We start from the raw sequence: 22,225 nt of genomic DNA, 5'->3' as shown, positions 1-22,225 counted from the left end.
GGTATCTGGGGCCCACCAGAGGAAATAATCCTGGGGGCCCACCAATGAAGAAGCAGTGAGAAACAACTTGTCAGTCAGTGTTAGTGCGGGTTTTAAAGCTCCGGTCTTCTGGTGGGCCAGTTCGACCCTGGTCAGGGATCAAGGGGTGCAAAGCCTGAGCTAAGGCCCTTATTCACACCACCATTTGGGGCTACATGGATGGTGTATGGCAAAGAGGTACTGTGCTGTACCTATAAACTTTAAAAGACCAAAACTAGCCTATGCTACCCAAACAAAACATAGACTAATCACAGTCACTGGCGGACTAAGTTTGGTCTATTTACGTCAAAGGGCACACGTCAAAATACCTTTTGAAGGTGAAACCCCAAACTTCATACGAAGAGGGTTTTAGTTTAAGGATGGTGTAAACCTTCTCTTACTTTGCCTACTTTTTAGGAGATGGATGTGTTAGGAAAGTTTATGAAATTGTACATGAAGAGTGAAGTCCCGTATTGAAGCCATTTAGGACACAGAACATTGGTTTGCCGTTAAGCTCAATATCCATATCAGCCTATTATTGCGTCCTACATAGCTCCTGTGCCCCGATGAGTATCAACATTGCAGTCTCATCACATGTGGCCGTGTAGCCCAAGCCTTATGGTAATTACTTGAGATGCCGGTTTAGACAGCTTCTCCATTATGCTATATATACTGTATATAAATGCATCTCAGATTATTGGCTTGCTAACTTCCCTAGAGAGCTACAGAACAATGACCTGTTCCCGCTTTTACTTGACAGATATATATTGATTTATTTTCGCACAGTCTTAAATGCTTGCAAACAAGCTCAGGTTGAAAACTGCAATTATTTCTGTTTCTGGTACATCGGCTATTTTGGAGTCACTGTTCTGGCAATATATGACTTTTTCATAAAGATAGCTGAATTAACTTGTGGGGGGACAGATGATCCGATACACCGTTAAAGGGATTGTCCTATGAGAGCAACCCCCTTTCTATATGCCCTAAGTAGATATATGAACATTATAGAGGAGGTCCCCTGATCATGCTTAGGTGATATGGACAGGTGGCTGCACAATTGTGCTCAGCTCCTTCATACCCCCTATAGACTTCAATGGAGAGATATGTATATCTTATATTATTATGATTTTTCTCTTTAAAGCGGTGCTTCAGTAAAAAAAAGTTATATAGATTTGTAATTTACTTTTATTTAAAAAATCTCTAGCCTTCTAGTACTTATCATCTGCTGTATGCCCTTCAGGAAGTGGTGTATTCTTTTCACTCTGACACAGTGCTCTCTGCTGCCACCTGTATCCATGTCAGTAACTGTCCAGACCAGGAAAGGTTTTCTATGGGTATTTGGTACTGCTCTGGACAGTTCCTGACATGGACAGAGGTGGCAGCAGAGAACACTGTGTCAGACTGGAAAGAATACACCACATCCTGCAGGACATACAGCAGCTGATAAGTACAAGGAGACTTGAGATTTTTAAATAGAAGTAAATTACGAATCTATATAACTTTCTGACACCAGTTAAATAGGAATAAGCCCACAAGTATAGACTCGTCTGATCAAGAATTGTAGTTGTGCAAGGATAGGCACCCCCTCTGTAACATCCACTGCTGCCCCCTCGACAGTCATCCACCAGAATATAATCAAACCAGGAGCAGGCTGCAAAAAGACTTCCGAGCATGCTGGGCACCTTCTTGTGGATGCCTGATGAAGAAGGCCGGAGAGTCTGTGAAACATGTTGTACATGGCATGAACCTATAAAGGTATTAGAGGAATCCTGTAGAATTTCCCTGTGGCTTCAGCTATTGGGATTGTTAGGGTCCTATTACACGGAGTGATTTTTAACGATTAACGACTAACGATAAACGATCGCAAACGAGATTGTTTATCGTTCACCTGAAATCCTTCACCATATTACACAGAAGGATAGTTGTTAGTTATGTTATTGCGATCGTTACTATGATCATTTATTCCTTCTGATCCCAGCAAAACAATGGGCAATGTGCAATTACACTGAACGATTAGTAAACAAATGCGGAACTTGAGCGAACGAATGTGGAATTAAAGCAAACGATTAACGATAATTTTAGGTTCAGATCTAAATCAACAATCAACCACATACAAACAATTTTTCAATTACACAGAACGATTATCGTTTAAATTCAAACAATATAACGATAATCGCTTCGTGTAATAGGGCCTTTACTCTTCACGCTGAACTGGAGAACCCAGCCAGCCCACAAGCTGTGGCCCTCACACTGTACTTCCTTCTAGAGCTGCTCACTACACATTCTTGCCATCTTACATCACACAGATCACCCACTAGGTGGCGCTGTTTATGAACCGCTGTATCTGTATACCACCGAGTGACTAAATCAAAGAGATCAGTTCTGCTCTGAAAATAAGACTTCTATGAAATGCTATACTTATGCTGGATATACAAAAAGGCTAAAAAGCATTACCAGGTAATGAAGTCTCCCGAGTAGAGTAGTCTATTTATCATAATATAGTAATAGCATAAAAGGATGTTGCCGTCAATGGCGCACAAACTTACTTCCCCCCCTCCTTCCAAATGAGGCCTATTTCTAACTCTGAAAGCGGCTGAATTCTCTAGAAACAGGAGCGTTACAGCTATTATTGTGCTATTTGACACGGAAAAGCGAGTCAGCGATATGCGCTCGACTTTTGGCGTGTCACATGGCGGTAACTAATTGTTGCAAATTACCTTTTTTCCATCTCATCTGCAGCGGATAATTCTGTGACGATGAAGTTTGCCCAGCATGTGTTTGCATTGTGCGACTTGCTTGTGGGGTGGCAGTTTTTTTTTTTTTACACAATACATTTAAAAACCTTGACTTTCTGTCACCAGCCGCCGCTAAACGCAGTGTGAGGTTATATTCCCGGAGCACGGTTTAATTGTCGGAGCGAATTGCAGCCATTCATTGATTTAGAATATCCCTCTGCCCTGCGGATTACAATAATGTATAGCTGGCATGTTATATGTTGTATTATGCCCTTTATTGTACACTAGTATATGATGAAGGACAAGTTCATTGTCACGACCGATTCACTTATTTGTTAAGGTAGCAAAACGCCTTCGAAAACTCGCAAGAGTGTATTCTAAATGGCATAAGCCAACACCTTTGGCTATAGCCTAACTTCCTTAAAGGGATTATCCAGTATTAGAAAAAACACAGCTTCTTTCTTGCAAAAACAGCACCACCCCTGTCCTCAGGTTGTTTGTGGTATTACAATTCAGCTCTATTCAGTTCAATGGAACTGAGCCGCAAATCCCTCACCCAAACTGAGGACAGGAGTGGTGTTTTTTCTGGAAGAAAGCTGCCATGTTTTTCTAAGTCTGAGTAAACCCCTTGACAACTAAGGGCCTTATTCCACGGGGTGATTATCGTTCAGATTATCGTTAAATCGTTCAAATCTAAAAGATAATCGTTCATTTGAATAGCAGTTAACGATTAACGACCGAACGAGAAATCGTTGATCGTTTAATAAGACCTGGGCTTATTTTTATCGTTGCTCGTTCGCATACGTCATTCGCAGTAGTGACGAACGCAATAGCGACGACAAGACGACCGCAAGAACGATCATAAGTAACGATTATCGTTCCATGTAAATGGGTGAACGATTTCAGGTCTTTCGCAAAAGCTGTCGTTTGGATCATTTATCGTTAACGATTATGCGAACGATAATCGTTGCTAAGGACCCTAAGAATTGAAATATAACATGCCTGATCCTTTTTCTGACCTACTGATAGCCCCCTATTGCGCACGAGGAGCCAAGGAGGAAGGTATGTCACTTACCTTCCTCCTCTGCAACGTTTCCATATTGTTAGCAGTTTACTCCTCGGTCCGGAGTACCGTTAAAAGCCCTGCCCCACACCAAGAGCACTGATCCAGGCCACTCTTTCTAATGATAATCAATATAGCTGGTGGGCCAAATTGGCACTCTGGGGAAAGGGCAGCCGGTAATCGGCCAAGTAAGATTGTTTATCGTTTTGTGTAATAGGTGTAATAGTCTGCAGTGAAATCAGATGTTCTGCAACAGCTTTGGGCAGGAAACCGGCAGGAGTGCTGTGGGAGGCGAGCAGGCAGGGTGGGAGAACTGTGATGGAGAGCTAAGGGAAAGCAATGTATTCTGGGACTTGAACAACTACTCAACCAGAATATAGAGAACCAGGATTCATCAGAGACAAAGAGATTAGGCTGCAAACTGAGCACTGGTGGTAACCGCTCCGCTTAGTCCTAACATGCTGAGTCCTAGCTCTATTAGACTAGATTCAAATGTTTTTGGTCCCTAAATATGGAAGATGTGCTACGGGGTTCAGAGCTCCTGGCATCATGATTCATGATGATGCCAGGAGCTCCGAAAGAGTTTAAATCTTCAAATTACTGTACTGATACAGCCACGCAGCTGTATCAGTACAGTAGCGTGAAGATTTAAAGGAGAAGTCCGGCAAAATTTTTTATTTAAGTACTGTATTGCTCCCCAAAAGTTATACAGATCACGAATATACATTTATTACGGGAAATACACATACAGTGATTTTTCCCTGCACTTACTACTGCATCAAGGCTTCACTTCCTGATAACATGATGATGTCACTTCCTGGATAACATGGTGATGTCACAACCCGACTCCCAGAGCTGAGCAGGCTGTGGCTGCTTGAGAGGATGATGGCAGGGGGACACTGAGGGACACAGGGCACTGGAGGGACACTGAGCATCCCCCTGCCATCATCCTCTCCAGCAGCCACAGCTCGCTCTGGGAGTCAGGTCGTGACATCACCATGTTATCCAGGAAGTGACATCACCATGTTATCCAGGAAGTGACATCATCATGTTATCCAGGAAGTGACATCACCATGTTATCCAGGAAGTGAAGCCTTAATGCAGTAGTAAGTGCAGGGAAAAAAAGCACTTTATAAGCATTTCCCGTAATAAGTGTATATTGGTGATTTGTATAACTTATGGGGGGCTATCCAATACTTAAATAAAAAATTTTTGCTGGACTTCTTAAAACTATTTTGGAGCTCATAGAATCATAATGATACATGATGCCAGAAGTTCCGTGTTCCAGTCCATGCACTGAACATGTCCTAATTGGCTGGGACCCTAATAAAGTAAAAGCTACACAAGCGCTCACCGTCCATGTAGAAGAGTGGTGCCATTCCTGGAAGACAACCTGATTCTCTTCTTTTAATCCCATAACTTCATATAATTCCTTCCCGTATTCCCCAAATCCTCAAGATAAGACAGCCGGCGTCCTTCAGGAGACACGTAGAACCATCAATGAAGTTAATTCCCAGACTTCTATTTACTGCCTCCACTTAGGCCCCATCCACTATGGTCTTTTTATTTGCTGGTTTGTATTCATTGAATGAGGTTACAGTTTTACTATTGATTTCTTTGTACTCTCCCCACCAGCACACACTGACAAGTACACAAACACGAACCTTGTCGGCAAAAAAGCTTTAATCCAAATTCCACCACCTCTGGGATCACATCCTCTCTCCACCTGTCTAGACGGATAAAGAAGTGGTACGGAGCCTAATAGGAAATAATGACAGGTATTTTGTTAGCTATTATGACCTGTCAGACGATTTACGGAATCTGGGGATGGCAGACCTGCAGAACCTTACGTGAAAATGCCATCTGTGCTCGTATAGGGGGGGTTGAGGTGTCGGTGGCCACGGGGTTGAATCCGATCTTTTTATCCGCCAATGCCGCCATTTGTGTTTATGAAAATATAAAACTAATAAGTCCCCGGGGGATGAAATATAATTCCATTTACTACTTGTTGTGTGAGTTCCCATTTTTCAGTAAAAGTGACAAGAACAGCGGAGCAATTATATATAATTATCTTACTTAAGAGGTGCCGCCTGTCTCACCGCGCAAAAGTAACAACTTGTTAAATTTATCATTATGGTTAAATGAATAAGTTAAAAAGTGGATAAAAATACAAAGCTAAAATGTGCTGAATTATCTAAAACTCTTGCGCCGTTCCTCTGTTATTTATCCTGAAATTAATAGAGACAAGTAGGTGTTACCAATTCCTATGAGGTGTTTCCCTATACACTTTGAGGCTATGTTCACACTACGTAAGTTCCATAGAAATTTCTGCGGTACTTACATAGTGCTGCAAGCTGAGGGAATCCCGGACAGAGTTTATACACATGGTGGGACATTTAATAAGTCCGACGTTTTTTACACCGGACTTAAAAATATCCCCGCATATCCAGCGCTACGGGGATTTATGTAGAGGCGGACTGCCTCTACATAAATCCCGTGCGCTCTGGTGCGCACAGCCGAAAACCTACGCCAGCTGAGGGCTGGAGTAGGTTTTCGGCGTATCTTTAAGTGCAAAAAATGCTGAATCGCGCGGACTGTGAGTCCGCGCCCCCCGTTCTGCCCCCTCCACACCCCCTCCCCGCCCCCTGGCGTACCCGCCGGAAAGACCGATTTGCGAATATTTTATTCGCAAAACGGCCGATTTGCGGATAAAATATTCGAAAATCGGCTCTTTGCGCCGAAAAAAAAAAAGATACGCCACATGATACATGTCCCCCATGGTATACACTCCCTAGCGGCGCTGCAAGAAACCATGTCAGTCAGTGACAGTGGGGAGTTCTGATGCGGATGATCTTTAGCGCCGCTGAGTTCTGATGTGGGCGCATCTGTACGTGCCCACATCAGAACTCCCCACTGCACACAATAGACATGCAACCTCCATTGTTAGAACTGACAGGGTTTCTCACAGCGCCGCTAGGGATCCCGGCCGGAGTGTACACCATGTGTGTACACTCCGGTCGGGATTCGCTCAGCCTGCAGCACAACGTAAGTACCGCAGAAATCACGGCCAATGTAACAACGGCCATGATTACCACGGAACTTGCGTAGTGTGAATATAGCCTGACACTGTGTATGTAGACTAAATGGAACATCTTGTATTTTTTGTTGTTTTTGTGCCCAACCAGTGCTGATCTTGTCACCCATTAAGACATGAAATGATTACGCCCAGTTGTCAATTAAGTAGCACTAAATCTGGCCATTATGTGACTTGTAAATGGCTTTTTTCAACATATTTTGTTCTGCAAGTTGTCTTTTAGCTGTCTCTCTGCAACATGTGTGTGTTCCCAAGCACCTCCCTCCCCCATAGACTTATATGGCTTTTAATATGATCCCTGAGCTGTGTCACTAGTAAACAAAAGTCATTCTAAGCTGATTTTCACAGTGAATGAGAGTCTAGCAGGGAGGCGAGGAGACGGAAGATTTAAGACATGTTCAGATATCTACAATATAGTTCAGATATCTACAAATAAAGTCATTAGGTGCCCATGCAAATTAGGTATATGTTGCCAAACCTGCTAATTTTAATAGGATCAGGCAACCATCTAACACAGTCATGGGGAACATTCGGTCCTCCAGCTACAATTTCAATCATGCCTGGGCAGCCAACTATAATACGAGTGAATATAGGAAACATTGTAATATATCTTATCAGACAAAAATGTTTCATTTTTCTGTTATCAAGGATCTTTCCTTTCTCCTCTAGACTGCCATCTTTTCGTTTGCTGGTTACAACTTAGGGATCAAATTAAAGGTTGTTGCCATCATACCTGGACAGACAAATATAGTACAAGTGAATATAAGAAACGCTGTAATATATCTTATGAGACAAAAATGCTTCCTTTTTATGTTATAGAGGATCTTTTCTAATCCTGCTAGACTTATTTTATTTTTGTTTGCTGGTTACAACTTGTAGCAGATTATAGATCAAATTAAAGACTGTACAAGTCTAAGGGGTATGGAAATTAGGGAAGACTTAAAGGAGCGGTAAAGAAAGAAGGGGTGTCGTGGATTTTCGACATGTCCTATTCTAGAAGCTGCTTATTCCCCTCTCCATATAGAAACACATGTTCGGCCAAGCATGCATGTATCTGAGGAAAATGATAGGGATAGCTATAGGCCAATTGGGTTTTTCTCATACGTCACATGACTGCCCAGTCACACAAGCAATAGTGATGTAATCAGAATGACCTGTAGATTACATTATCCAGAAGGCCTGTCAAATAAAAACGATGGAAGTTCCCCTTTAAGTAAACTAGACATCACAATAATGACTTATTAGCCGGGTAAATGGAAGCACCCCCCTCCTGTATGTACGGAGTGCAGTGATCCTTTATCCACTTCAGGCAATGACTGGAGTCACATACAGTAAAAAGGAGTCCATAAATGTGTGACACGCTGATGTATGTGGTTTTATACACTGCATTAATGTACGGTACTATATCACTTATTGAAGAGAACTGCTTTTAAATCCATTATTAATACCGAATGACTAATGTAAATTCTGGGACTTTTTTTTGTCGTGATTAATGTGAATTATTTCCTCCATGCAAAGTTAATGTAAATTTTAATGCACTGTATATTATAAAGGGGAAAGGCATACATTATAATACTCTGGTTAAACCGTCTCTGCGGAATTTGAAGGGACGGCTGTGAAGGATCCGCGGTATCAAGGAGGCTTTTGCCTTATGACGAGAGTTTGTAAGATAGATGAGTAGTAAGCGATACGGCCAACGTTATATCTCCCACAAGGGCTGTCACCATGCCTTTTTTAAAGGAGAAGTGCGGCGAAAGTTTTTATTAAAGTATTGTATTGCCCCACAAAAGTTCTTCAAATCTACAATATACACTTATTACGGAAAATGCTTATAAAGGGCTTTTTTTCTCTGCACTTACTACTGCATCAAGGCTTCACTTCCTGGATAAAATGGTGATGTCACTTCCTGGATAACATGGTGATGTCACTTCCTGGATAAAATCGTGATGTCACGACCCGACTCCCAGAGCTGTGCAGGCTGTGGCTGCTGAAGAGGAAGATGGCAGGGGGATGCTCAGTGTCCCTCCAGTGCCCTCTGTCCCTCAGTGTCCCTCTGCCATCATTATCTCCAGCAGCCACAGCCCGCACAGCTCTGGGAGTCAGGTCGTGACATCACCAGGTTATCCAGGAAGTGAAGCCGTGATGCAGTAGTAAGTGGAAAAAGGCACTTTATAAGCATTTCCCGTAATAAGTGTATATTGGTGATTTCTATAACTTTGGGGGGGCAATACAATACTTTAATAAAATTTTTCGCCGCACTTCTCCTTCAAAGGGGTTTACAGGCTTATAAAAACATGGCCGCTTTCTTCCTGCACAGTTTTGCAGCCAGTTTTTTTATGACTACCTATAGATAATTATTCATTTGAAGGAACAGCAGAGACTGCCACTTATCCCTAGTAGTGGCTGAAATGTATATGCAGACATGTCTTCCCTTGGTAATAACATGGATAGGGATGTTAGAAGCCAGGAAATTTAAAAGAAGGAGTGGTCCCTAAAAAAAATCTGCATTCTCTATAAAAATCTCTATATATACATAAAGCTCCCCCTAGTGGTGGCAACAGTCATTTGAAATGTATATGTTGGTGAATTTTTTAGATTTACTGGGGAATTTTTGTTTTTGAGGGAAGTGGCATCATAGATTTTAGAAAAAAAATCCCATAGGTATGACGCAGATGTTGGCACATTTTGGCGGTATTATGGCATAAGACAGTTGCAAGGGGCCATACTGTACATCTGGATGTCTTAAAGTAATAGAAAAAGATGCCGACTTTCTTCCAGAAACTCAACCACTTTTGCCCTCAGTTTGGGTGTGAGGGTTTTACAGCTCAGTTGAATGGAGCTGAATTGTAATACCACACACAACCTAAGGACAGGGGTGGCGCTGTTTTCCAAGAAAGAAACTGCTTTTTCAAATCCTGGATGACCCTTTTAAACCAACCTGATTGGCTGCTAAAAGTTTATATTTTAGGCAGTTCTAAAATTCTCTAATGGAACACTGCTCATATCTGGTTGCTGTAGCGCGGAGGCAGTATTACATCTCTCAGGCTGGGTGACATAGATATTATAATATCAGTATCAGTCGTATTTTACTTGTCACATTTTGTCACTGAAATATTTTATTACCTTCTTCAAAGTAAATTTTCGCATCCGATGGAAAATGATGATCACGTTTCTTATAACAGCGCAGGCTACAAATCTTTTCAATGTCAGACAATGGCTTGTTGTCCCCATAGCCCATATAGTACAGAATAGGTTGTGGGCACCCAAATAGTTGCATTCATTTTATCAATGTCATGTGACATCCCACACACATTCCTTCAGGGGCTCGTCGCTTAACGCGGCCCACCCTTTAGGAAGCATTTCTCCAATGTCTTTAATGTAAAGTTTATACAGAAGAAAGTTTTCTTCTTCTATGAAATAATGACAGACGTCTGGGATATATGTAAAATGAGACAGGCTATGTATCGGATAAGAGAATCATGAGTAATGAGGTTCTTTGTCTTATTGTTTTCGTTTTTATATAAAAGTTGGGTGACTCCGTAAATACTTATACCGTTTTTTTTTTTTTTAAACTTTGGATAGGAAGCCCGCTTAGCTCCTGCGTTTTGGTACACCTGAGCTTTTCCACCTAGAGGACATTGCTATCCCGCTGGGTCTGAGCGGGCCTCCTATCCATAGGCTTCATCTTCATTTGCTGTTGTTGGTCCTGGTTTAGTTGCAGTCAGGGGCATAACTACCAATGTAGCAGCCAGAGCGGCTGCTATGGGGCCCGCCGCATCAAGGGGCCCCAAAGTCCACTCCTGCAATACCCTGAGCTGTCATTATTTACAGCACCCAGTGGCTGAGCAGGCCTCCTGGGTTCTGCAAATGTCCCTATAACTGCAGGCACTCCTGACCAGCACTTGCACTTATGCAGTTATGACTACACTTGACGGCTTAGTGGTGAGTCAGGGAGGTCCCACAAAAGTTTGCTATGGGGCCCAGCCATTTCGAGCTACGCCCCTGGCTGCGGTTGTTTTGAAAGCTCTGCATAGAGTTGTGCCTATTTATTGCAAACTCTAAAGGGTGAGTTCATGAGAACTACACCTTCACTCTCTGCACTCCCCTCCCTGGCGATATAGCACCAGGAAGCGCCCTTCACTTTTGCTTCTCTTCTTTAGTATTTTTTTGCTTTTTAAGATCCCCCCCCCAAGTGCTTCTTATAAAGCAAACATGCCCGTACCAAATTTTGTCGTGCCGCTCTTCCCTCTGCCGGCCTGCCTGACCGCCCGGGACCCGTTGCTAGGCCGTCGCCCACCCTTCTCAAACCCCCGCTGGCTGCTGGTCCAGCAGCCTTCTGTGAGAGCATGCACCTGCCGCTGCTACTTCTCCAGGACTAAGGGCTCACCTCCACACACCTGCCCGAAGCGATCGGCCTCAGTTCATTGCCGATCTGGCGGTGGTCAGCACCAAGTTTAAAAAACCACTGCTCCAGTCCTCTGTCCTTGCCCTATGCTCCCAACTCCTGTTCTCTGACCCTGTCCCTGCCCTCTGCTCCCAACTCCTGATCTCTGTCCCTGTCCCTTGTCCCCTCCCCTATCAATGTAGCTCAGCTGTTATACTGTGGTGGGACAATTGGTTTACAAGTCTACACCATGTCACTCGATGTAATGTAAAGTGTAGAGCTTTAAGCTCATTCTGTCCCAGCTCTTTCCACATGACCGAGACTGACCTCAAAAGAAAGTCTATGTAACAGTGCCAGACGAGACTCACCAGCAGTGCTGCCAGACGACTCACCAGTAGAGATGATCGAACAGCAGGAATTTTCAGGTTCGTTCGAACTCGAATCATCGATTTTGAATGAAAAGCCAATGGTTCCAGTTCGAACGAACCTGAAAATTCCCACTGTTCGACCATCCCTACTTACCAGCAGCACTGTTCGTTCCTCTGCTGTGCTCCATGCTCGTCCTGGGGCTGCTCATGTCTTCCGGCATGTTCTTCCAGGGGGGCTCTTGTGGCTAGAAGTGCAATGCTTCCTCTGGCTACAAGAGAGACTGGCAGGGCAAAGAGCCATTGGTGGCAGATGTGGGTGCTGTGAGCTTTAGCTACCATGAAGGCAGACCACAAATCATCTGATGGGGAGCCGGGCCCCCTTGCTGCACAGGTCCAGTAGCAGTTGCGTGGTCTGCCTCGATGGTAGCTGCACCACTTCAAGAAGCAAGTTCACATGAATAAAAACCATCTTAAAAAAACGCTTTAAAATGCTTCTATTCTGTTTTTTTAATGTTCTTTTTACTTTGGACTATTTTTTTTTTCTTGCCTGGTTTTTGGCACAAAAAGTGTTTTTTAGGCCTCCCAATGATTTCAGTGGGATGAAAACAGCCCTGTTTAGAGTCGGAACCTCACTAAAGAAGGCCACTTATTTTACTGCTGCGGGCTTACACAGCTATTCACTAGGCTACCACTCCACTTCATTTTTTTTGTGTGTGCTTTTTACAGTTAAATGATTTTTTATGTCTTTATTTTGATGTATGTCCCTGGGGTGCAGCGAGTCCAGTTTGTTTTCTTCCAAACACTTTCAATAGCAATAAGGTACTTTAGGATGGATATGCAAATCACGCTGCTGTCTAACAGTAAGAGATCATTTAATTTTGTTTTAGCGTTCTGGTTTGTAACCAGGAGCGGCACAAGGCATGTCAGCCTTCCAGGTAGACATTAAGAATTAATTTAGAACTACTCTCTCTAATGTGCACGAGTGACGATAGTAAACGCCAAACAAGCCTCGTCCTCGCATTAATATAAAATGTCACAAAAATAAAGGTACTTGATAAAATCATTCACCCCATTGAGCGATCCGCCATAGTCTAGACATCAATAGCGACGCTGTAATCACCGTTCCCACTCACCACTTGGTGCTGCACTTAATGCACTTGGAAGCCGCTTTTTTGGTGCTCGTTCGGCTATTACAAAAGCGTTAAGTGTAAACAGATTGGTCCTGGGTACATAGAAAAAAAAAGATACTAAGCATGTAGTATATCACAATGGTATAGAACACAGCTCTCGGCTCTGTTTGTTCTCTTGGCCTGTTATTTCTTTGTTGAATGCGATGTATTAAGGCGAGCAACCAAAAATGTATTAGGTTTAGACATTTTCCACTTCAGTCGAAAGTAACTTGCAAAATGGAGCCATACATCTCACAATGATCTATGGTTATACATGGGGCACGTCCATAATTGAAAAGTTTTTTTGTAGTTATGTAAGAAGTCCAACTTACTTCTGAACCAGCATGACTTTAGCTTTATTGTATTCAAGAGTCAAAATCCCATCAAAGGCAATACCTGACGCATACTGCACAGGTCTAACACATTTCGGACATAGACGTATCATTAATAATTGATTAAAGGTGTGTCTATGTTCGAAACGGGTTAGGGGTCAGCTGGAATAAATATAGTAGTGAGCTGGATTAAAGGGGACTAGAAAGTTATACAGATTTGTAAATTACTTCTATTTTAAAATTCATCTTTCCAGTATTTATCAGCTGCTGTATGTCCTGCAGGAAGTGGTGTATTCTTTCCAGTCTGACATAGTGCTCTCTGCTGCCCACTCGCTCCATGTCAGGATATGTCCAAAGCAGGAGAGGTTTTCTATGGAGATTTGCTACTACTCGCTTTAGGCTAGACTGACCCAAACGTTACAGGCCGACAGTAGTACAAAGTGTATGAGGACCTTGGGTAACAGTTTAAGGCAAATGATGACCTCCCGACTTTCCACTGAAAGAGGATGTCGTTGGAGATAAGGGTCAAGCGCGTTGGATTTTCACCGCCCAACCCTATTGTTCCGAAGTAAACGTGTATGGCCATCTATAGATCTAATCAAAAATATGTCCGGTGACTACAACAAAGATGGACGGACATAAGATCTGGAGAGTAGCCCCCAAAATCGTTTCCCTCATCATGTCCAAGGTTCCCCTGTTAATAATGTCTACCTAGATTAGATTTAGCAAAAATATGACTGACATGGCCTTCTTGGCTGTCAACACAGTGCCAGTTCATCTATGAGTTAGTTTGGTTGCTAGGGATGTTCTTCCTAGCAACCAATCTTCTTTTAACAAAAATGTCAGGCAGTAGGTCCCTAGCAACAGGTCTACCTAAGAATTATTCTTGAACTGAGGACGGAGAAGCGCATGAAGGCTCGAGGGAGTCGATGGAGCCTAAACCATGGGGGAGATTTATCAAACATGGTGTAAAGTGAAACTGGCTCAGTTGCCCCTAGCAACCAATCAGATTCCACCTTTCATTACTTACAAACATTTTTGAAAATGAAAGGTGAAATCTGATTAGTTGCTAGGGGCGACTGAGCCAGTTTCACTTCATACCATGTTTAATAAATCTCCCCCATGTGTCTACTTTTTTACATCATTATTAAAAATTTACTGACTTAAATAACTTCTGACTAAACTTCTGCCTGGTTGATGACAATACGGCCTTGCTTGCGGCTTGCTTTGGTATTTGCTGGCTAATGTTTGTTTACTGCCGGCAGCTATCATCCCCAATCCTCCCATCTACATGTATTCAGCTCAGCCAGAAGTGCTTGCTCTTTTCTCTAGAGGATTGGGGTTGAACGGCTGCCTGACAATCCTAAGTGGCCGATCTGAACGCCCATCAAGCAGTGATGCGCCAATGGCTTTTGGCAGCTTGCTATAAACATTAGGTTGTCTAGAGAGCTCAGTAAAAACATCAAACCCCCCATTTTTAATCTTCTATGCAATATGTTGTAGTCAAGGCGTCAATAGTGTAAGGTCATGGAGAATATCAGTGTTCCCATCTATTATACATGAGGTTGCTAAAGGTTCACTATACATGTAGCTGTCCGCAAAGCAGATAGTGAACGTATATAGATCAGTGGCTGTAGATGACACATGAATAGAATATATATATTTGGAAGTTAGAGTGACTAAAATGTCTTCTTAAAGGGAACATGTCACACTGAAAATGCAGTCTGATCTATCATCGTCATAATATAAAGCAGGAGTTGCTGAGTAGATTGATATATAATTTTATTGGGGAGATTCAGTATAACTTGTAAGGTAAATGCTTGCTCTTTCTGGCCTTAAGAGTCCAGTGGGCGGTTCTAGTTAGTGACTAATGACTCCCTTTTGTAAACAGATACAGGATAATATGTTTATGATTAATAAGACCACGCACTGGGCTCCTAGGCGGATAGTCGTAGTCAGCTAGTGACAGCTTTACTTGTATGAGTATACATACAAAAATACTGTCCGTCTCCAATAGGGCTGCCTACTAGACTCTTAAAGGGAAAAATATGAAGGGAAGCTTCTTAACTTCATCCTTGCCATTGTTTCTGTACTGTTCTGTCCATGGCCCCATTCTTACAGGAGAGAATGACATTGACAGACAGAGGCTCAAATTGCTCCTCACTTTTTTGTCAGTGTTTTACAGTCAGTTCAGAGCCCAGAGGGGCCTCCTATGAGTCATGTGCCATCGAGCAGCCACCTACCCTGCCCAGTGAGAAAGACGGCTCTGCCCTAATGTTCATCAGAAGGGTCAGGTGGTGCAGTGGACTGGGGCGGTAGTCCTGCCCCCAGTGCACCAAAATGCCTTATTAGCATAAAGATTAAACTCCTAATTGTATGGAAACGCCACTAAGGGGACAACATTTATCTAAAATTTTTCGCAATATTTTCCCTAGTAAACATTTTATCAATTTGCTTAGCTCCTTCTACTTGCTATAACAGAAGTAAGGATATACATACACTACGATAAAGATAGGCCAGGTAGCTGCTATGGGGTTCTTGAAAAGAGAGGCCCAGCCCTTGTTGATGACATCCCCTTTGCTATTGGATTGGGAACCAGTGCAAGCCTTCTCTTCAAATCAGTGTTTGTCTACGATTATGTTCCTAGTCGGCCCGATCACTTTAGTAGATCGGCACTTATTTATTAGACCTATTACATGGCCGGATAATCAGGCAGTAAGGGCTGCATGGACATTTTTAGCATGCCCTAACACCTGACACCTAATCTTTTCCCGCTCCCGGTCTTTTCTCCTGTGCTCTGCAGCTTCCCGGTCCCGGCGGCAGCAGCATTAGAGCGTCCCGACTCGTCCGATTATGACACCATGTTATAGGGTCCTTAGAAGCCTTAGAACATCACTGGGGATTTAAACCAAGCCAGAAAACTCTCCTGGAAAGGAGAGGTTACCCATCTGTAGACAGCTGTTTTGGGGTTGTTGCCTTTGTCAGTACAGAGCAGGGTGCTGGTTGGTTTTATCATCATGGGGTCACAGGGGTAATGTTTTTATGATGCTCTCCTCAAGGAGAAACACTACTCCCTTTTGTCCCTACACCAAGGAACAAGGGGTTATTGGCCCGATGAGGGTAAAGATTAATTTTGATCTTGTAAGTTCACTAACGCTTACACCTATTTCCTCCATCCTATAAATCCCAAGTACTCCATGTGAACCGTGACGTAATGAGGGAATCCATCTTTCTCTATAGATGCAGGTTGGGATAAAGGAAATATTACAAGCCGCAGTAATGCTGATTATTCAGAATCCCTAACTAGGATGGATGACTCTGTACCAGCAGGACATATTGAGATCCCAGCTTATAAATGGGTAATGACATTTTTGCTACGTGTGGGTAGGCTGCTCACTGGAGGGTGGACGAGTGAGTTGTAAGGATCACTAGAGATGTAAATGATACATCGGTGCCAGCTCCCCAGCACGCCGACTGATCCGGCGTCTCTCCAGACTGTCACATATGGCTGTCAGAAGACCCTCGTGAGATGGGGAAGACGGGAGGGACGGAGAATAATCTGCAAATGAAACTACAATTAAATCTTTCTGCTTCATTTATTGGAAAAGCATTGGAGAATATTGTATATCATGTAAAGAAACATTAGATTCAGGTTTACATTGTACGAACCAGAAGGGAATTTACTATGTGTGGTCTATGGCTATGCAAACTCTATGGTCTTATATCAGCCCTTTATCTGGTCCCTGTATACTAGCCATAGCCTTATAAACTGGTCTCATAAACTGGATGCTCGTCCTAACCCTTGTATGCCAGTCTGATGGTCTCTGTATACTAGTCCTGGTCCTGTATGCTGGTCTACTAGGCCATGTATACTAGTCCTGACCCTGTATGTTGGTCTACTAGGCCATGTATACTAGTCCTGGTCCTGTATGCTGGTCTACTAGGTTATATATACTAGTCCTGGTCTTTTATGCTGGTCTACTAGGCCATATATACTAGTCCTGTCCCTGTAATCTGGTCTACTAGGCCATGTATTCTAGTCCTAGCCCTGTATGCTGGTGTACTAGGTTATGTATACTAGTCCTGGCCCTGTAATCTGGTCTACTAGGCCATGTATTCTAGTCCTAGCCCTGTATGCTGGTGTACTAGGTTATGTATACTAGTCCTGGCCCTGTAAGCTGTTCTACTAGGCCATGTATACTTGTCCTGGCCCTACTAGGCCATGTATACTAGTTTTGATCCTGTGTGCTGGTCTACTAGGCCATGTATACTAGTCCTGGTCCTGTATGCTAGTCTACTAGGCCATATATACTAGTCCTGGCCCTGTATGCTGGTCTACTAGGCTGTGTATACTAGTCCAAGAACTGTGTATTGATAAATTTGAGTCCTAGCTCTATATTCCGGTCTAATGGTCCCTGTGTACTAGTCCTGTATTTAATATTTTAGTGTATTTTTAAAGGGAAACTATCAGCAGCTTAGATTACTCTAACCTGCTAGTAGCCCGCTATAGCGCTGGGGATCCTGAGAGGAATGCATGTGTCTTACCTTCCCCCCTCCGCGCTGGTCCTGCGCTGTTAGTTGCAGTAAACCCGGCTCCGGAGCACCCTTAGGAGCAGAAGAAGGTGACTACAGTAAAACTGCACGGGACAGCGCCGAGAAGGAATGTAAGAGACATACCTTCACCCTCAGTGCCTTATGCATAATAGGGACATATCAGCAGGTTAGATTTTCAAACCTGCTGATTGTTCCCCTTTAATTGCAAAATCACATCCAAACTGGAGACAAGAATCGTGCTGTTTCTGTAAGAATGCGGCCATGTTTTTCTAATACTGGATAACCCCTTTAAGATAAAAAGGTTAAAAAAAAAAAACAACATCCAGAAAGCAGAAAGCTGATTTTTATGCACAGGCATCTGTTTTTTTATTTCCAACCCATAAAACTGGTCAGACTAAAGCGAATGAAGCCGATAAGGTATCTCATCTCCCTTTCGGTAACAATACCTTTCTTTGAAGACCACTTGCGCCTTGATGTTACCTAGAATCTCATCTTATCACGCTTATAAATAATTCTGCATTTCACGCTTATGGATTTGCTCTATACAAAGTCCCTGAGTCCTTATAAAAAAGCTTGGATTTACTTTTCGGTTTTACTGCTCTGTGTTGCAGGATGGAATGGGGAACCTGAGAATCACAGAAAAGGGTTTACGGCTTGAGGGAGATTCTGAATTCTTGAAACCTCTATATGCCAAAGAAATCCGCTCCAGGCCGGTGAGTATAAATCAGAATATCTTATCCCTAACTATTGTTTTATACAGCATTTTTGGGCAATGCCGCTATCAGGACGGTACCGGTGTTACTCATAGAGGCACATGCAAAAAAGAGGGGGGTCATAGTAACCTACCTACCTGCTAAGGTTTATCTATAAGGCTATGTTGACACACAAAATGTTGCCAATTTTTTCAATTATCTTCAATAGGGAAATTAAAATCTGCAAAAAAATCTGCAATCTGTTTTCTTTTCCATTCGTTTTTGCAAAAAAACTGATGCAATTGTGTGCATCCGTTTTGATCCGTTTTTTCACTGACTTTCATTATAAAAAAAAAAAAAAAAAAGACGGATCAAAACGCATCCTTTTTCTTTTTTTTTAAATGGGAACCTGTCCCCCCCCCCCCGGCCGACCCGCCCCCCCCCCCCGCTCCGCTAGAGACCCTTATACTTACCCCGTGCACGAAGTCCCGCATCAGAGATGAGTCCAACGCTCATAGAGAATGACGGCCCCATTCATTCTCTATGAGCGTCGGACTCATCTCTCATGCGCGCGTGCTGGGCTTAAAACAGTGATATCACGTGGCGGGAGCGGCTCCAGGAGCGGGACTTCGTGCACAGGGTAAGTATAAGGGTCTCTAGCGGGGAGCGGCCGGGCTCTGCCCCGGCACAAGGGGTGACAGGTCCTCTTTAACGTACACAAAAACGTACTTGACCTTATTTTTGTGTACGTTAAAAAAACTGATGCGTTTTGACTCGCTTTTTTTATGATGGAAGTCAATGGAAAAACGGATGCACACAAATGTATCATTTGTTTTGCGAAAACGGATTAGGAAAATGGATTGTAAAAATTGACTGTGAACCCAGCCTAACCCTTAAAGGGGTAAAAACATTAAAAAAAAGTTATATATAAAAACTTCAAGTGTTCCAGTACTTATCAGCTGCTGTATGTCCTGCCGGAAGTGGTGTATTCTTTCCAGTCTGACAGCTCTCTGCTGCCACCTCTGTTTATGTCAGGAACTGTTCATCCCCATAGAAACCATGTCCTGCTCTGGACAGTTCCTGATATGGACAGAGGTGGCAGCAGAGAGCACTGTGTCAGACTGGAAAGAATACACCACTTCCTGCAGGGCATCCAGATATAACTGGATTGTCTGAATAATACAAGGCAGAACTGGTCCTCCAGAGCCATAGACACTCTTTGTATTCTCTCTCCCTGATAACAATACAGAACAGGGACCCCCCTCTCTATTAACACCACTAAAGCAAACAACCCCTTTTAATAGTAAAATAAAATGTGATTATTATCGGCACGCGTTACCGCTTCCTGGGTACAGTTCACAAGATCGCAAGTGTTAGATTGTGACTACCTCGCCTATTTATCGTCTCCTCCAGAGGCTTGTTCATAAACGTAATATTTTTACATGTGAGAAATGGGTTCAAATCCCAAGCGAGGGAGGGCTATCTATTTGCTGCCATTGCGTTGAGCCATCCATTAATACTGTAACTGTTCACTTGTAAATTATTATTGCCTGCAGGTGTAAACAGCAGGTTTGCTAGAGCCGTCCTTGGGGACGTAGAGTCACTCCGGGTTTTCGGCATAACAAGTGAATCTGCAATCTCGGGCGCCTGCACTTAGAGGCTTTAAAATTCAATTAAATGAAATCGACCAAGAGAAGAATTCATGTTATCGTTTCTTTTACTTGCTTCTCTATTAAAACATTTTTATTGACACCATATTTCAAAGGACCCTGTTAGGCGAACGGACGTTTTCGGAGTGGCCGACTAAAAAGATCAGATTGAAATTCCTATTTTAGTTTATTGGTTTGAAGAGAGACCCAATCCCAGTACTAGTTTACCCCCCACCTCCAAAAATACTTGCCACTTGTTTCCCCCACCATATGCTCCTTGGGCCCAATGGCAGCAAAGAATTCTATACTCATGAGATTGGCCAACAACTATCCCTTTCTGGTAAGAGCTGGTTTGGGCCAAACATTCTTGTGTTCTGAATAGAGACAGTGTGGTAAGATCCCTCTGACAACACCCTATCCCGAAACAGTAGAGTTGAGCAGGCTTCAAATATCCATGTTTTTCAGGACTCCCTACACATCCAACTTCACCAGCCATCAAATGCTGCACACTTGTGTTCGAATGAACTCAAAGTTTGCTTAACTCTATGCAGTTCTTTCCTCCACCAACATTATTTGTTCAGGGAGAATCAGGAGGCCCTTATATATATTAAATGGTTAACCAATTTCACCAAATTCAACAGGTTTACGCAACACATGACCAATGGGGGCCTTTAGGCTCTAAGCACATTCTATCAGACCCCTATGCGTGCCAGGAAAAGCTTCCAAGATATACATCAAATTTATCCATAAAGATCCCGATGGAGGCCAAAAGACTGTTTGGGCTGGAATACATTGATTTACCTTTTTTGTAAGATGATGCAAAACACATTTTACAGCTGGAGTCAATTGGCAGCGTACATTGGCATACAGCAAGAATTTTGCCAGCAGTATAGCACTAGAAATGTGCTAACTGAACCCGTTGAACCTGAGTTCGCCAAAAGATCGGTTCTGAAACAAACTGAACTTTGGCCAAGTTCGATAGAACCTTTAGGGTACTATTACACGGCCCGATAATAACTGTAAACAAGCGCCGATCTGCTAGATCGGCACTCGTTTACTGGGCCTATTACACGGACCGATAATCGTTTAACAAGGGCTGCATGGACATTGTTACCGATGTCCTTGCAGCCCTTGCTTAAACTGCATACATTACCTTTCCATGGTCCAGAGCTCCCCTTGCGGTCCGCTTCTCCCCATTCGCTTCTCCCCGCCAGGTCCCGACAGTGATTGGCTGAGCGGCCTGTCAGACAGCGGCTTAGACAGGCCGCTTTGAACCTGCAGCGCGCGGCATCCAGGGAGAAGCGGACTGCAAGGGGGGCCCTGGACCATGCATGGGTAATGTATACACTTTGCAGGGCTCCTCTTGTGCTCTGCTTCTCACTGGGTCCCACACACTGCTGCTCCAGAGCGGCCTGTCTCAGCTGACAGGCCGCTCAGCCAATCACTGGCCGCGGCGGTCCTGGCCTGTGATTGGCTGAGCGGCCTGTCAGCTAAAACAGACCGCTCTAAATGTTACATCGTGCAGGACCGGGGAGAAGCAGAGCGCAAGAGAAGCCCTCCAGTATGGATAGGTAATGTATACAGTATGGAAATCGTCAGCCGCCGGTCGCGCATCTCTATGACACGTAGCGATGTATGGTCTTACAAATATAGGTCCAAACCTATATCAACGATCAGCCGATGGTCGTTTTCATCGGCTGATCGTTGTGTTTATTACACTAAGCCATAATCGGCCGGATAGGGCTGATGCCACCGATTATCGTTCCATGTAAGAGGGCCGATAGAGAAGGAGCTGTCTCTCAGTGTGTAGATTGCCCATCATGGTACTGCTACTTTGAAGTGTCCACTGCTTTCCTGGGAGAAAACATAATTTTATGCCGCTGATCCACCAACGCCCTCTGCGGTCTATGGAGAAAACATAATTTTACACTGCTGATCCACCAACGTCCACTGCTGACACGGGATAAAATGTAATATAACACTTCTGCTCCACCAACGTCCACTGCTGACCAGGGATGAGATGTAACTTTACTCTGCTTATCCAACAACGTCCACTGCTGTCCTGAGACAGGACTGCAGTGGACGAACTTCGAGCTTTGCGGTAAAGTTCGGCGAACCAAAAGAACTGAACTTTTTGAAAGTTCCTTCATCTCTAAAGCACAAAAAA

At 43.4% G+C, this 22,225-nt stretch overlaps 1 protein-coding gene across 6 annotated transcripts in view; it reads left to right on the top strand.

Moving 5' to 3' along the window:
• The window catches only part of SGCD (sarcoglycan delta), a 474,695-nt gene that overhangs the window by 392,819 nt on the left and 59,651 nt on the right, over positions 1–22,225 (top strand). For all 6 annotated transcript variants that reach the window (XM_069968891.1, XM_069968911.1, XM_069968908.1 and 3 more), the window contains one exon: positions 18,329–18,430. In XM_069968891.1, coding sequence (XP_069824992.1) covers positions 18,329–18,430 — 102 coding nt within the window. The remainder of the gene's footprint in view (positions 1–18,328; positions 18,431–22,225) is intronic.

Source organism: Dendropsophus ebraccatus, chromosome 1 (genome assembly GCF_027789765.1).
Source record: "Dendropsophus ebraccatus isolate aDenEbr1 chromosome 1, aDenEbr1.pat, whole genome shotgun sequence".
Classification (NCBI taxonomy): Eukaryota; Metazoa; Chordata; class Amphibia; order Anura; family Hylidae; genus Dendropsophus; species Dendropsophus ebraccatus.
This window is presented reverse-complemented; position numbering and strand designations above follow the sequence as displayed.